An 18,033-nucleotide genomic window follows, 5' to 3' on the forward strand; every position below is an offset into this window, starting at 1 on the left:
ATCGTTAAAGTAATAGAAGAGGGTTTCTTTACTGTAAGAACAGGTTTTCTTATGTAGGAGGGCCATAACTGTATATTTTTAATTTAAGTAATTCAAGTAGATGCAGTTTATGTTTTTGCGAATAAACCAAGGAACACAAGGTGCAGAGAAAAGTACTTTTACTGTAAAACTACAGAACTTGGGCTGACTGTATTATCTCGATATAAATGATATCTGCCTCCAGCCCTGAATTTGCATACTTCTCTCTCACTTGAAGAGATGCTTTTCTTCTAATTTATTTTTTTTTCTTATACAGATTTTTAAGAAGTGATCCCAAGAGGAATAAAGAAGGTTAAACCTATTAGTCTTTTCTTGAAATAATTGTTTCATGAAATCTATAGTTTACTAATTGTTTTTAGCTGTATTGATCGATCCTCATTAAATTCACTCATTTACCTACTATAACACAGACATTCTATATTTGGCAGAATGATAACATTTTATCTCGTATGTAAAAGTTTCTTAATACTGTAATTATTAATATACCCTCTGCTTGCTTGTAATTTCAGTTAACCATAACTTTCCATGTTGTATATCTGCATCAGTGAATGTATGATACACACACTTTTTTTTTTATCCCTCTTGGGTTTCATCGAAACTCTTCTGGTAAATTGCCCAGTACAGATTTGTATTAATGCAGATTTTTATTGACAATATAAGCTTCAGATTATGAAAAATCTCAGGCAGAATAAAAAATTCGATAGGTTTACTTCACTAAACTTTTAAAGGTTTAAACCTGTTATACCATGAATATTGAAGGTGAATGTGCTCATAATGTACTTTTATTAAACCTCAAATTGTATGAAATCACATTAAAGTTCTTCCTTGATATATTATTACTTGTGACATTTGCTCAGAAGCAATAAAGGCCATAGTGTTACAGAATAAAATCAATATATAATATTTTTTTATTTTACATCCTGTAATTCTTTATCAAAACTCTCACAGTAAGATATTTTATATTTTCATGCCAACCTAATGTGATATAACTATTGATAGAAATACTTGGTGGAAGCAATGTAGGTAAATGTATTAAGAAGTGGGATTGCACAAATTTAATTTATAATATTGGTTATAAGAGTAATGTAACATATGTTCCCAATAAATTTGCTAATGTTTACTGCTCATCTTTCAGTTACTTTTCAAGAGTAATGAGCCCTGCAAAGAAATTTATGTACCCCTTTCTTTTCTGTAGCTAACAATCTCTGTTATTTTGTTATTCCAACATTCACACTTCAAAAGGAACAAATGAATAAAATATAAAATAGCTCTTTATTGTAAAATTCATAAAATCAATGAACTCTCAAGTAACAAACATCAGAGAAAATCAATCTTCCTGTCTACTGATTTCTGAATAAAAGATGTTATGACAACATATATTTACAAATGTGCAACTCCATTCTATAAGGGGTTTGTACAAGTGGACCCTATGCAGTAACTGCATAATAAGCAGCCATGTAACAAAACATCATTTCTGTTTTCAAATAAGCTACTGCTCTTTACTGAAGAAAAAATATACCTATTTTAAGTCTTCAAAGCCAATGGATTACAAGTCACATTATTCTCACGACATAATGAAAAACACACAGATGTTCCTTACTTCCATGATCCATATCATTTTCAAATGACCAAGACTAAAGGAAAAAAAAAGTGCAAAGACATGTTGATGCCCAACTGAATACAAATTCTAAAATATTTTAAGCAGACATAATTTTGCCTCCTAAGGTCCACTGGACATTCCCTTTAATACTTTAAGATCAATGAACACAATAAACATAAGTAATTAACAACACTCCTAACCTTACCAATACACAAGTTTAGGTAATGATTGTGAAATGCAGCAAATTTATTCAATTTCAAAATACCAGTGTACACTTACTACACAAAGTACCTTAATATTGTATTACAAGTGATGTTATTTAACTTTTTAATAAATTAATGGATACCACCTTTGAAATTTACCTCAGAGCTGTGATTTTCCACTGCCTTCAGCACCAGAACTTTCAATACCAATAGCATCAAATACTTGTGCACTTCAAGGTCACTCTCTACATCACTAGTGTCAATGGAGTTTATCTGATACCCTTGTCCAGAGTAATATAGCCCAGGGGAAAAAAAGGGGATAAAGAAGAAAAATTCCAAATGAAAAAAATGCATGAAGCAAAATTAAGAAAGTAACTAAGAGCAAAGAATGATAGTAAGGAAATTAATTGTACTAATTCAAGGATCATTAAAAGATAAGCTTGCATAATAAATTCTACTGCTGAACATCTGAAATCCAACAACCTTGGGCTAAGCTGCAATCAGATTCCAGAGTTTTCTGATTCTGGTTGTCTAATATGTCAAGGGGATATTGATAGGAGATTGAATCAACGAAAAACTTAACTGGTGGAATTTACCGAATATATAAAGAATTTTAAATATTACAACTACAACTGTATGCAGCACTTCAAATTTTTCTTCCTTCCTGATAAACTTTGACTAAAGCACCAAGAGGAGGAATTGGCAAGAGGCACAGATGAAGGTGAGTAAACATGAGTGTCATCTTGGTGTGAAGTGGTTGATGCCTCAGGATGGGCAAGTACTTAAAATATTCAATGCAGACAAAGTAGTAATGGGTGATGAGTAGTAATTGGTAGGCAGCTACTGACCAGGGAGGTATATTATCAGTACTACTCACCTGCATTGCGAGAGGATTAGTAACAGTTGTGAAGTGGGCTAAAACCTCCATGGTTGTCAAGTTGCACTCCCTGACCCAGGCAAATGCCATTTCTTTCTACCTCACCCACACATGGACTGCTGGCATACAGTCTCTCCTTCATCATACATAACACTAGACAACCTTTAACTTGCTCTTCAAACACTACATTTTCCTGCTGTAAGTGCTGTGCTAGCCCTGCCTTTTTGGCAAAGTGGTAAGAGCAATGGATAGAAGTAGCATGTAGGAACATTAGCAGGAGCATTATGTAGAAACAGGAAGGAACATTAAGTGGTAGCATTAGGTTGAAGCAGCAGGTTGGAACACTGAGCAGGAATATTAAGTAGAAGTTGTCAATAGAAAAATAAGTATGAACCAATGGAAACTGTGCTAGAGTTGCCCTAGGTATGAGCCTAAGGAAACACTGTGCTAGAGTTGCCCTCTGCCAGTGGCCTGTTAAGGATGCGGCACTAAAGGCTAAGAAGCGGCACTGTAGTTTCACCAGTTATGGAGACTTTTGCTGTGGCCACTCCCTTGAGTGAGTCCCCGAAGGGAACGGGCATCAGAGATATAGGGGTATATAAGAAACAAGGGTGATTACCGGGGTTTTACCGAGTCCCAGTACTCTTGCAAGTGCTGGATTTTGGAAACTGCTGGATTTGAAATGTTCATCTGTTTGGGATTATGTCTAATTCTTGCTGTACAATGCAAAGTGTGGCTGAGTAACATCAACATCAGCTGTAACCTGAGAAACTGGATACTGCTATATCTATGACCTGTAAAACATTTGGCAAGTGGATTGGTTAACTGTTTTCAATTTTGTTTTAAATGCATGACTAAAATCAGGAGGATAATCATCATACTCCACCTTGATGTCTGAAGCTAATATATGTAATGGAAAGAATAACCTCATATCTATTTAAAGTTATCATGCCTAGTCTATGAGAGTCAGAGATCTCTAAACATAAGAGTCATTATTACTCAGAACTAACAAGTGTATGATGAAATGCTTAGAAAATGCCCTCTAGCAACACCAACTCAAGAGGCACAACAAGGGAACTTATGGATGAAAGGAAGACTTGTGACAATGTGATTATCAACATACATATATTCTTTGTGCACACTAGGAGTATAACTGGGGTCAATGGGGTATTACGTAAGGTATAGGTTAAGGAGTTTTGTGCTGAAAAAGGACTGGCTATCAAGAATACCTGGTGTAAAAGGAGGAACATACATAAGTATATGTGGGTGAGTAAAAGAGATGGTATGAAGGCATTCCTGGACTACATACTAATTGATGGGTATGCAAGAGAGACTCATGGATATGAATGTGTTTAGAGGAACAGCCAGAGATGTCTGATCATTACCTGGTGGAGGTAAAGTTGAGGATTTGTAAAGGTTTTTGGAAAAGAGGAAATGATATGAATGAGAGTAGGGTAATGTAAATAAAAGAGCTTGGAAAAGGGACTTGTGTGAAGCAATACCAGGAGAGACCGGATGCAGAACAGCAAAAGGCTAAAGTACACAAAGCAAGGGAAGTGGAATATATTTAGAGAAGCAGTACTGGCATGTGCAGGAGAAATGTATCGCATGTAGGTATGCAGGTGAGAAAAGGTAGAGATTGGTACAATGAAAAAGTAAAGTTACTAGTAAAAGTAAAAGGGGAGGTTTATGGAGCGTACTTACAGGAAGAGTGCAAATGATGGAGATGTACAAGAAAAAGCAGCAGGTCAAGAGGAAGGTTGAAAAAGTGCAAATGAGAGTTGGGTGAGCAAGTATCAGCAAACATCAGTGAAAGTAAGATGCTTTGAAGAAGTTCATTGCATAACAGAAATAAGGAAATAAGGAAACAACGGTGAAGGGGCAAATGGACAAGTGATAAAAGGCAAAGATGAGGTAAGAAGAGGATGGAGTGAGTATTTTGAAGGACTCTTGAATGTGTTTGACGACACGGTTGGAGATATGGGATGTTTGAGTCAGTGATGTAGGCAAAATGAGAGTCATTGAAAGTGGTTTGATGAAGAGAGAGAGGAGTTAGTGAAATCCTTGCATATGTAATGTGGCATGGCTGGTGATGTTTTTAAGAAAAGGAGGTGACAGTCTCATTAATTATTTAGTTATGATTTTCAGTTTGATGAATTTACCTGGTAAGTTGTATGGGAATGAGAGGGTGAAGGCATGCACAGAGCGTCGGGTTGAATAAGTTGTCTGTTCAAAGAATGTGTGAGAAATACTAAGAGAAACAGAATGATTTTACATGACATTTATGGATCTTGAGCAAGCATATGATTGGGTGAATACAAATGCCCTGTGGAAGATCTTACGAATATATGGTGTGGAAGGAAAGCTTCTAGAAGCTGTGAGAAACTGCTATCAAGATAGTAAGGCATGTGTACGAGTAGGAAGGGAGGAAAGTGAAAGGTTCCAGGTGAAAGTAGGTCTGTGGCAGGGGTGTGTGGTGTCACCATGGCTATCAAATTTGTTTATGGATGGGGTGGTAAGAGGTCAATTCTAGCATCTAGGAGAAAGAGGCAAGTACACTGTCTGTATGGGATGAGGGAAGTGCCTGGGAAAAGAGTTATCTGTTGCTTGGTGCTAACCCAGCATTGGTGACAGATTTGAGCGAGAAATTACAAAAATTGGTGTCTGAGTTTGGAAGCATGTGTGAAAGAAAAAAGTTGACAGTAAATGTGTATAAAAGCAAGGTTATTTGGTTTAGCAGTGCAGAAGAACAGGTTAATTGGGATATAAGTTTGAATGAAGAAAATTTGGTGGAAGTGAGTCACAAGATGGGGAGGAGGCAAAAATTCTGAGAGTATTAAGGAATGTGTGAAAAGAGAGGTTGTTATATGGAAAGGTGAAAATGGGTACATTTGAAGGTACAGTAGTCCCCACAATGTTGTACGGATGCAAGGCACGAGGTATAGATGATAATGTGTGGAGGGTTGATGTATTGGGAGCAAAATGTTTGAGGACAACATGCAGTGTGAGGTGCTTTGATCGAGTAAGTAATAAAAGGGTACAAAAAAGGTTTGGTAATAAGATAGAGGTGATTGAGAAAGCTGAAGAAAGGTGGACTGGAATGGTTTGGACATACAGAGAGAATGGGTGACGAAAGGTTGACAGGGGATACAACTGTCAGAAGTGGAGTGGATATTGAGAAGGGGGAAGAGCACACTGAAAATAGGATAAGTGAAAAAGATTTTGAGTGTATGGGGCCTGAACATGCAGGAGGGTGAAAGGCATGCATTAGCAATGTGGTATACAGGGTATATGTGGTATATATGTACTATTAATGAACCGAACCAAGAAATATAAAGCAGCTGGGAGAAACCATGGAAAGGTCTACAGGGTCTAGTTGTGGATGGAGGTAGTAGTTTCAGTGCCCCCTATCCACAACCTGGCCCCACAGTCCTTTCCAAGGTTTCCCTTGGCTGCTTCAAATACCCTAGTTCAGTCCATTGACAGCATGTTGCCCTATGTACACCAATCATTCCAATTTGCTCAACCCCATGCATGTACACCAATCGTTCCAATTTGCTCTACCCCATGCATGCCTTTCACCCTCCTATGTGTTCATGCAATGAGCAGTAAAATCTTTTTCACTCCATCTTTCCTTCTCCAATCAGGCCTCCCCATTCCCTTCGTCCCCTCCACTCCTGACACATATATTCTCTTTGTTGTCTTGACCTTTCCACTTCAGCTTTCTCAACCACATTCTTATTTCTATACCTTTCTCATATTCTTTTATTACTTACCAGATCAAACCAATGCCCACAACATAATGTCCACAAACTTTTTGTAACCAAAACATCCACCCTCCTCCAGACATCCTCATCCATACCTCATGCCTTGCATCCATAAAACATTGTTAGGATTATTATACCTTCAAAGATACCCATTTTGCCCTCCTAGATAATGGTCCTGTTCCCCAGAACCTTTGCCCTCCCCTTCCCTATGACTTATTTGTTTCCATGATTACATACACTGCCTTGTCCACTCCCAGGTATCTCAAACACTACACTTCTTCAAAATTTGCTCCACTCAAACTTGCAGCACTACTAAACCTAATAACCTTGCTTTTATTCAAATTCAATATCAACTTCTTCCTTTCACACACAATCCCTACCTGCAGTTTCTCACTGAAAATAGCTTCCAGTGCTGTGCTATCCATGAACAAGTGACTCACTTCCCAGGCCCCCCTCTTCAGCACCTCATCCATAAGTAAATCAAGAAGCTGTGGGAAAACAAGGAAAGGTCTGGGACCTGGTTGTGGATAGGGGGTTGTGGTCTCGATGCATTACTCATGACAGCTACAGGATGGATGTGAGCAAATAAGGACTGTCTTTGTCTGTTCTGGGCACTACTTCACTAATGCAGAAAACAGTGATCAAGCATGAATAAAAGTATACATGTACGTATTACTGACATTGGACAAAAAAGGATAGCTTCATTAAAGAACTTCAAAGAAGCACATCATTTCCCTGTTCCTAACTGAAGCACAGCCTTCAAGCTGCAAAAGCCCCATGAAAGGGATCCTGAGGCTGTATAATTAAATCACTGTGTCTATATGTATGTACACATATGAATGGATTGGGCACCGTGAGAGATATGAAAGCAGGAACTGGATGAGGAAAAAAAATGAGTTGGAGAAACAACTGGTTGTTGTTGACTAGTACATATATGAGTGATTTGATGTTGATAGTGGAGAATTAAGAGAAACTATAAAAGTCAATATGTAAGTTTTACACTAAGTAATATATGAAAGCTGATTGTGAATCCTGGCAGGAATAAGGTGAGAGAAAGTGGTAGATTGATTTTTCAATGTAATATATATAAGAAACATATCTAGTAAGCTCAAACACAAGGTTCAGCTGGGTAGTGAATTGTTGAAAGAAAATTCAAGAATCTGGGATCAAAACTCTGCAAACACAGCAAAATGGAAAGGGACACAAGAGAGGATTATTCAATGGAGAAAGGTGATTGGACATTTGGGGAGAATTATTAAATGGATAAATGCCTTAGGGATGGCATAGTTCTGCCAACTCTACTGATGTTAAACAAAGGTATATAGTAAAGTAGACAGTTTTTCTTTATTCAGGATGCTTTTTCAGCTACCTGAGGGGTGCTTGCCATGTTATTAGATGGAATGGAATAAATATAGGTGAAGTGTATAAAAGATGAAGAGACATGGGGTGTGGCATCATAGGGGTTTAAAATATACATGTTTAAAAGTTTAGTCAAATAAAGAGGATGCAAAATGACAGGTGTGTAAGGAAATTTAGAAAAGTGAGGAAGAAGAAAGTATAATATGAGTGAGACAGTTGGTATCCTGGAATAGCTACGTGAGGAAGAAAACACAGGAAAGTGCAAGAAGGGGGATATAACATGACAGGGAAGTGTTTGGACAGGCCAAGCTGGAAACTTTTCTGCTGTGTCATCCCCACAAGATTATTCCCAGAGGGAGAAATGAAGCTGTGGAGTTTGGGAGATAATAATCTATATGTGTGCAGATCTAATAAATTTTAAGTGTACCCCTAAACTATTAGTACATGATTAAGAACAAAATTAATGTTAAAGTCATCAAAACTGTGCCACAAACTATTTTCTAAATAAACTGCCTAATTAGGTTTAAAACAGTTCAATAATCAATCCCATTAAAATTCTCTATGCCCTTCCATTACAACATGTGTATTGTTACATACATTCTCCATGGTTATATGTCTTTGTAACAACAATGGAAAACCAAGTTTCTTGAACCAATGATCGCTAACATTATCTCCCAGAGTACAAGTTTTACTGAAACACCACAAGAAACATTTCTAGTTGATGTCACATTTCCATAAATACATTACTATAGCTGTCTACCCACCTCTCTAAATATACAAATGTGTATAAAAACCAGCTTAATATAATTCCTTAAACTGATGAAACTTTACATAAAGACACTAATAAAATAATGTTACAATGACCTTTAGTTCATACTTTCTTGTTTATTATATACAGCTTATGTTACATGAAGTTTTAACAATGAAAGTAATGAACTATGGATCATGTGTAATGACAGTATAAAGTTAAGATCATGTGTTGAAGAAGACATACTCTTTGTCTGAAAGTCTTTACCAAAAGATCACTAAAACTGTATCCTTTATCAGAGGAAAAGTTGTGTAGATATACAGAATCTAATGCTGTAAAAAGAAGAGGAAATTAGCCAATCACAGAGTTATAAGTTTAGTAAAACCTTTTACGTTGCTGTTCCTTTTGCTTGGTGTAAAACAGACCGCCAATAAAAACACACCCACAGATGGTGATGACACCAAATATAAGCAGCAGTATCTTCTTCCAGGTAGTTAGGGTTGATGGTTTAGGGTCTTCTACATGGTCTGTCAAGAAGAATGAATGGGCAAATGTCAGGATACGAAGTAGAGAAATTATTAAAATCTGGAAGGAGAAGCAATTAACCCTCTCATTGGCCAATGACGCAATTTTTGGTAAGGCTCTCATGGTTCCTGCAACCCAACCCACTCACAAAGCAGACCATTTGGATTCAGATGATGACTGAGCATGCATTTCAGAATGAAGTCATGTGGAATGAAACTAGCTTGCTGTGACTGGGGGACTACGCTCAACTACTAAGTATAGGCTTAGAGACATCATATTAGTAGAGTAATGTGGTTGGTAGTATTAAGCATTAGGCTTAATACTAAGTACACACCGCGAATGGGCTTAGAAACACCATGAGTATATATCTGAAATACGTACTTGAATAAAAACTCCCATGACATGCACTTAGTGACGTATTCAGCAGCATAAGACAATGAGCAGTAGTGATTGCTGTGAAGACAGAGTTCATCATAAGACATCAAGCAAGAGATTTACAGATCACAGCAGAATTCAAGAGGGTTTGCAGAGAGTTTTGCAGGTAATACTGGCATTTAATGCCATGCATTGATCACAAATATGCATATGCCACCATGCTTCTCTATCTGGACACAGGCAAGGCTTGCATAGTATCTGATGGCATCCATCTACATCTCCTCAGAGAGTGTGCTTGCTTGTATTTTCCATTTCAGTTTAACAACTTGAAATTTGCCCTCTTCTTGGAAACATGAGTTGATACATTCCACCCCTAACAAGGATGATCATTCTATTCCCTCTAACTGTCACCCTGGTGCTCTGACATCTACTATATTCAGGTCTTAGAATCCCTCCTCAATTCTCATATCCTTAGACATCCTGAAAATCACCATCTTTTCTCTGACCACTAGCATGGCTTCCATATGGAGAGATCCACTAGTGATAATTTTTTTATATTATACTCATGGCTGGTCAACATCCCTGAAAGATTCTGTGTAATCCTGTGGAGTTGCCCTTTATATGTCCAAAGCTTTTGACAGGGTATGGCACTGGGGTTTCAACTCTTTAAGTTTCCCTCTTTTGATTCGTTCCTCACTATGCTACCTCATATCTAGCTTCTTCTCGGGCCATTTTATCAGCCTCTCCCCATTTCTCCAACAACATCAGTGTCCCTCAAGGTTCTGTCCTGTCTCCTACACTTTTTCTTCCTTTTATCAAGGATTTCCTTTCTATTACAAATATGCAAGTGCACTCATATGCTGATGACTCAGCATCTTTACTCGACATATGTTCCTAAATAAACTCAGAAACAGACAGGACATCTCATTGGAGTAGACGAAATCTGGTTAAGTTTAATGACTCCAAGACCCAGTTTCTGCACCTCTCTCTATCAAAAAACTATAACCTGGCACTTTTTAAAAGACAGGTCTTTCACTTTCTCTAAAATTCATAAATGCTTTTCCTTGTATTTCATCATTCTTTGTATGGTCAAGCACCTCTGGAACAACACACCTAAAGACTACATACTCATCCCTCTCTCCATGATTCTTACATTACCTCACCCTACAAACCCAACCATAAACAAGTTAAACAGCCACTGACCAGGTAGGTATAGTACAGGGACTACCCACCTGAGTATTGGAAGGGTTAGTGACAGATACATGGTGAACCAACACTTCAGTGGTTGTCAACTTGCACTCCTCTGACTCGGGTAGCTGTCTTTTTCTTCTGCCTCACCTACACATGAACTGCTGGCAATCTGTCCACAAGCATACAATCTCTCCTTGTTAGGCAAAACAATTGACATTTAACTCACACAACTCATTCTTCATACACCTTGATTTTTCCTGCAGAGAGTGCTGTGCACCAGCCCTGCATTTTGGCTAACTGGTAGGAGGAACAGATAGAAGTAGTATGTTGTAGGAACATTAGACAGAAGCATTAGGTTGAAACATTTGGTAGAAGTAGTAGGCTGGTTGTAAAATCAGGCAGGAAAAATCTTTTTTGACCCATTAGGTAGGAGTCTCTACATTGTGCGAGAGTTGCCCCCTGCCATTGGCTTTATTAGACAGAAAGGAAGACTGTGTTAGAGGCTCTCAACTTGAAAACCAGTGAAGTGCTGTCTCATTACACAGTCATTACTATCCCTCCTGATACCTAGGCAGGAAGGACCAGTAATATAATTCCCTGGTCATTGGCTGCCTACCACCTACCAAGAAAAAAACTTATATTTCTATAGTTTGAACACTAACTTTTATCCTCCTTCCTTTATACAATGGCACTATACATGCATTCTGCCAATCCTCAGGCACTTCACCATACATACACTAAAAATCCTAGCACAAAATATAGTCACTCCCTTTCTTAAGAACAGCAAATACCATCCACTCCACTCCTGCCACATTTCATCTTATGTAAGGCTTTCACTACCTCTCCTCTCTTGACTGAACCACTCTCCTTAACTCTATCACTTCACATACTACCCTGACCCAAACAACATACATCTGCCACCTTATCATCAAAATACTCATTCCTCACTTCACCACAACCTGTTATCACTTCCCCATTTGCCCTTTCAATGATGTTCCCACCTGTTCTTTTGTTTTCTGCAGTGTTAACCTCATTCCAAAATATCTCCACCTGTTCTCTTGTTTTCTGCAGTGCTAACCTCATTCCAAAATATCTCATTCTCATTATAACCTCATTCCAAAACATCTAATTCTCCCTAAAGTTTATTGATACTTCCTTACCCCAACTTTCATTTCAACCCTGTACCTTCCTCTTGACTTCCTGACACTTTCTCTTATACATCTCCCAATCATTTGTATACCTACCATAACAATTTCACTTCATCATTCCACCACTCACTAACCTTTCTAATCTGCCCACCTCCCAACTTACACATCTCTTGTACACGCTAGCATGCTTCCCTAAATACCTCCCATTCCTCATCCACTCCCCTAACTTTGCTTACTCTCACATTTTGCCAATCTTCACAAAACCTTTCTTGATATTTCCTTACACAGGTCTATTTTCCAAGTTCACTTACTCTCATCATTCTCTTATCACCCATAAAGTTTCCTCTTTCTGAAAAACCTTGCAAATATTCACCCTAACCTCCACACCCCATCAGCCGCCCATCTCAACACATTCATATCCAACAAGTCTCTTTTGCATGCCTATCAATTAGTGTGTAATCCAATAATGCCCACTAACCATCTTTCCTACTTACATAGGTATACTTGCATAAGTCCCTCTTTTTAAACCAGGCATTCCAAATCAATTCCTTTTTCAGGACAACTCCACAATTGTTCACAATTTCCATTCACATTACTGAATACCCTATACTCCTCATTTATATCTTAAACTGCCACATTATTCACCTTTGCATCTAAATCATCCATCACTAATACCCAGACTCTTGCATCAAAACTGCTGACACACTCACTCAATAGCTCCTAAAAACTTGCCTCTCACAAACTTTCTCTCATGGGTAGGTGTATAAGTACTAACATCACCCATCTCATGCAATCCATATTCATTTTCACCCACATCAGTCTAGAGATCACTTCCTTACACTCCTTTACACACTCCCACAACTCCAGTTTCAGCAGTAGTGCTTCCTCGTCTTTATCTTTTTTACTCCTAAAATATTTCCAAACCATTCTACTTTATCCTTGAGCTTGGTTTCACTCAGTGGTACAACATCCTGGTTTCTTTCCTCAAACATACTACCTATTCTCCTTTCTTTTCATCATAGTTACATTCACACGCATTTAGACTCAGTAGCGTGAGCCTTTCAAGAGGATGAGCACTCCCCACTTGGCTTCATCTTAAGAAATTAAAATAAAGGAGGGGGGGGTTCCAGCTCCCCGCTCCTGCCCCCTTTAGTTATCTTCTACAACACAGAGGAATATGGAGGAAAAATTCCTCATGATACTGGTACCATACTTACTCAATTATAAGGCAAAAATTTTCCCCCAAATACCAATACCAACCAAAACCATCACTACCCATCTATATCACCACCACAAAGAACCCCACTACCAACCACCACAAACACCCACCAAACAAAAAGAACAGAAAGTTAATGATGGTCACTAAAAGGATGCAGATGATATGCCTGACAGCTACTTATAACAATTATAAAATGTAAATTGCCTTACCTATGTATACATGCCAAAGCAAATCATATGCATACCAGTTTGCACTAAACATGCTCTTAACCATTCACACTTTTATTTTTCTTTATGTAACTGCTTTCCAACTATCAAGGTAGTGTCAGAAACATGATGAAAACACTGGTCTCATTTGCACACATCTAGTCTACCATCCACAGACAAACCTCAAGGTTTACCTCAATTACAGGCCCTGCTTTAGCCTAGTTACAGGATATCACCCCACTCCAATACATCACATCACTTCTTTCCATCTAAAACATGCCGTCTGCCCTTCTCAATGTTCAGGCCCTAATAACAAGAAACCTCTATTATTCCAATCTTCCATCTCCTCCTTGTTCCCTTACCTTAACTTCTGACTCACAGAACCTCTTTTGTTAGTCTTCACTCACAAGTATGGTAAATGCATGAATAAGACACCTTTTATATTCCACTCAGGAAGTCTTCAGACACTGTAGATTAAACTTATGTCTCCATTCATACAGACGTCTATCTGTCTGTGATGGTCTGTCTACCCTTCCATTCGCCTGTCAACACTTCAGTGTCCAACCATAATATGGTTTCCAAAACATAAGTTTATGCCAGCCTGATCAGAGGACATTTAATCTGTGTAATCTGGGATGAAGACACTCTCTGGGAAGCAGGTTATTAATGACATCAGAGACAAATGGTCATCAACCATCACAAGAATCAATAGTTTTACTTACCTCTCGGAGGCTCAAAAAAGGAGGCAGAAGGCATTATGTTCACCCGATCTTCAAGAATGTCCTAGAAAAAAAATTTGATGTGGCCATGAAAAAGCTGTATTTATCGATATGAATGAGACTGAACAAAATAATATGGTACAGATACTTCTTTTTTTTCAAAATGAATGACTAAATAAAGAAAATATAGTAAAGATAATTTCTCTTAATGCAATACTTATGATTTAGATACTACACATCCAATTTGCACACTCGATCAAGGGAAGTGGAATATCTCTGTAAACTAAAAGAGGAAGACTGTTCATCTTGTTTTATTTTAATCTTTTATCGTTTATTATACTTAGTCGCTGTTTCCTGCGTTAGCGAGGTAACACAAGGAAACAGACAAAAGAATGGCCCAACCCACCCACATACATGTGTATATACATAAACACCCACACACACACATATACATGCCTATACATTTCAACGTATACATACACAGACATATACATATATACACATGTACATACGAGGTGGCGATGGGAATGAATAAAGGCAGACAGTGTGAATTTGTGTGCATGGGTATATATGTATGTGTGTGTGTGTGTGTATATATATGTGTACATTGAGATGTATAGGTATGTATATTTGCGTGTGTGGACGTGTATGTATATACATGTGTATGGGGTCGGTTGGGCCATTTCTTTCGTCTGTTTCCTTGCGCTACCTCGCAAACGTGGGAGACAACGACAAAGCAAAATAACAAAAATAATAACATATTCATACTTGCTGCCTTCATCCATTCCCGTCACCACCCCGCCACATATGAAATGTCACCCCCTCTCCCCATGTGTGTGCGAGATAGCACTAGGAAAAGACAACAAAGGCCACATTCGTTCACACTTAGTCTCTAGCTGTCATGTGTAATGCACCGAAACCACAGCACCTTTTGCGGATCTAGGCCCCACAAAACTTTCCATGGTTTATCCCAGATGCTTCACATGCCCTGGTTCTATCCATTGACAGCAACTCGACCCCTGTATACCACATCATTCTAATTCACTCTATTCCTTGCACGCTTTTCACCCTCCTGTATGTTCTAGCCCCGATCGCTCAAAATCTTTTTCACTCCATCCTTCCACCTCTAATTTGGTCTCCCACTTCTCTTCATTCCCTCCACCTCCAACACATATATCCTCTTTGTCAATCTTTCCTCACTGCATGTGACCAAACCATTTCAATACACCCTCTTCTGCTCTCTCAACCACACTTTTTTTTATTACCATACATCTCTCTTACCCTTTCATTACTTACTCGATCAAACCACCTCTCACCACATATTGTCCTCAAACATTTCATTTCCAATACATCCACCCTCCTCCACACAACTCTATCTATAGCCCATGCCTCACAACCATATAACATTGCTGAAAATCACTATTCCTTCAAACACCCATTTTTGCTCTCCAAGATAACGTTTTTGCCTTCCACACATTCTTCAACGCTCCCAGAACCTTCGCCCCCTCCATATCCTGTGATTCATTTCCGCTTCCATGGTTCAATCCGCTGCCAAATCCACACCCAGGTAGCTGAAACACTTCACTTCCTCCAGTTTTTCTCCATTCAAACTTACCTCCCAATTTACTTGTCCCTCAACCCTACTGAACATTATAACCTTGCTCTTATTCACATTTACTCTCAGCTTTCTTCTTTCACACATTTTACCAAACTCAGTATCCAACTTCTGCAGTTTCTCACCCGAATCAGCCACCAGCGCTGTATCATCAGTGAACAACAACTGACTCACTTCCCAAGCCCTCTCAACAAAAGACTCCATACTTGCTTGCCCCTTTCTCCAGAACTTTTGCATTCACCTCCCTAACAACTGCAATAAACAAATTAAACAACCATAGAGACATCATGCACCCCTGCCACAAACCAACATTCACTGGATACCAATCACTTTCCTCTCTTCCGACTCGTACATATGCCTTACATCCTTAATAAAAACTTTTCACTGCTTCTAGCAACTTACCTCCCACACCATATACTCTTAATACCTTCCACAGAGCATCTCTATCAACTCTATCATATGCCTTCTCCAAATCCATTAGTGCTACATACAAATCCATTTGTTTTTCTAAGTATTTCTCACATACATTCTTCAAAGTAAGCACCTGATCGACACATCCTCTACCACCTCTGAAACCACTCTGCTCTTCCCCCATCTGATGCTCTGTACATGCCTTTACCCTTTCAATCAATACCCTCCCTTATAATTTCCCAGGATTACTCAACAAACTTATACCTCAGTAATTTGAGCACTAACCTTCATCCCCTCTGCATTTGTACAATGGCACTATGCATGCATTCCACCAATCCTCAGAATCACACATACACTGAATATCCTTACCAACCAGTCAACAACACACTCACCCCCTTTTTTAATAAATTCCACCACAATACCATCCAAACCCACTGCCTTGCTGGCTTTCATCTTCTGCAAAGCTTTCACTACCTCTTCTCTGTTTACTAAACCATTCTCCCTGACCCTCTCCCTTCGCACACAACCTCTACCAAAACACCCTATATCTGCCACTCTATCATCAAACACATTCAACAAAACCTTCAAAATACTTACTTCATCTCCTCACTTCACCACTACTTGTTATTATCTCCCCATTAGCCCCCTTCACCGATGTTCCCATTTGTTCTCTTGTCTTACACACTTTATTTACATCCTTCCAAAACATCTTTTTATTCTACCTAAAATTTAATGATACTCTCTCACCCCAACTCTCATTTGCCTTCCTTTTCACCTCTTGCACCTTTCTCTTGACCTCCTGCTGCTTTCTTTTATACATCTCCTAGTCATTCGCACTACTTCCCTGCAAAAATCGTCCAAATGCCTCTCTCTTCTCTTTCACTAACAATCTTAATTCTTCATCCCACCACCCACTACCGTCTCTAATCTGCCCACCTCCCATGTTTCTCATGCCACAGGCATCTTTTGTGCAAGCCATCACTGCTTCCATAAATACATCCCATTCCTCCCCCACTCTCCTTATGTCAATTGCTCTCACTTTTTCCATTCTGCACTCAATCTCTCCTGGCACTTCCTCACACAAGTTTCCTTTCCAAGCTAACTTACTCTCACCACTCTCTTCACCCCAACATTCTCCCTTTTTTTCTGAAGACCTCTACAAATCTTCACCTTTGCCTCCACAAGTTAATGATCAGGCATCCCTCCAGTTGCCCCTTTCAGCACATTAACATCCAAAAGTCTCTCTTTCACGCACCTATCAATTAACACATAATCCAAAATGCTCCCTAGCCATCTCTCCTACTAAAAATATGTATACTTATGCATATTTCTCTTTTCAAACCAGGTATTCCCAATCATCAGTCCTTTTTCAACACGCAAATCTACAAGCTCTTCACGATTTCCATTTACATCACTGAACACCCCATGTACACCAATTTTACCCTCAACTACCACATTACTCACATTTGCATTCAAATCATCCATCACTATAAGCTGGTCTTGTGCATCAAAAATGCTAACACACTCACTCAGCTGCTCCCAAAACACTTGCCTCTCATGATCTTTCTTCTTTTGCCCAGGTGCACAGGCACCAATAATCACCCATCTCTCTCCATCCACTTTCAGTTTTACCCATATCAATCTACAGTTTACTTTTTTGTACTCTATCACATACCCCCACAATGCCTGCTTCAGTAGTGCTACTCCTTCCTTTGCTCTTGTTCTCTCTCCAACCCCTGACTTTACTCCCAAGACATTCCTAAACCACTCTTCCCCTTTACCCTTGAGTTTCATTTCACTCAGAGCCAAAACATCCAGGTTCCTTTCCACGAACATACTACCTATCTCTCCTTTTTTCTCATCTTTGTTACATCCACACACATTTAGACAACCCAATCTGAGCCTTCAAGGAGGATGAGCACTCCCCGCATGACTCCTTATTCTGTTTCCCATTTTAGAAAGTTAAAACACAAGGAGGGGAGGGTTTCTAGCTCCCCACTCCTGTCCCCTTTAGTCCCCTCCTACGACACG

At 38.9% G+C, this 18,033-nt stretch overlaps 1 protein-coding gene across 2 annotated transcripts in view; it reads right to left on the bottom strand.

Annotated features, from left to right (window-relative positions):
* Positions 1 to 935: 935 nt before the first annotated feature.
* LOC139766662 (vesicular integral-membrane protein VIP36) overlaps positions 936 to 18,033 on the bottom strand; it is a 58,836-nt gene continuing 41,738 nt past the window's right edge. For both annotated transcript variants that reach the window (XM_071695556.1, XM_071695557.1), the window contains exons 6-7: positions 13,980 to 14,040; positions 936 to 9,120 (exon numbers count right to left, since the gene is read on the bottom strand). In XM_071695556.1, the coding sequence (XP_071551657.1) occupies positions 8,969 to 9,120; positions 13,980 to 14,040 (213 nt within the window). In that variant the 3' untranslated portion in view covers positions 936 to 8,968. The remainder of the gene's footprint in view (positions 9,121 to 13,979; positions 14,041 to 18,033) is intronic.

This window comes from Panulirus ornatus, chromosome 58, assembly GCF_036320965.1.
Source record: "Panulirus ornatus isolate Po-2019 chromosome 58, ASM3632096v1, whole genome shotgun sequence".
In the NCBI taxonomy this organism is placed as follows: Eukaryota; Metazoa; Arthropoda; class Malacostraca; order Decapoda; family Palinuridae; genus Panulirus; species Panulirus ornatus.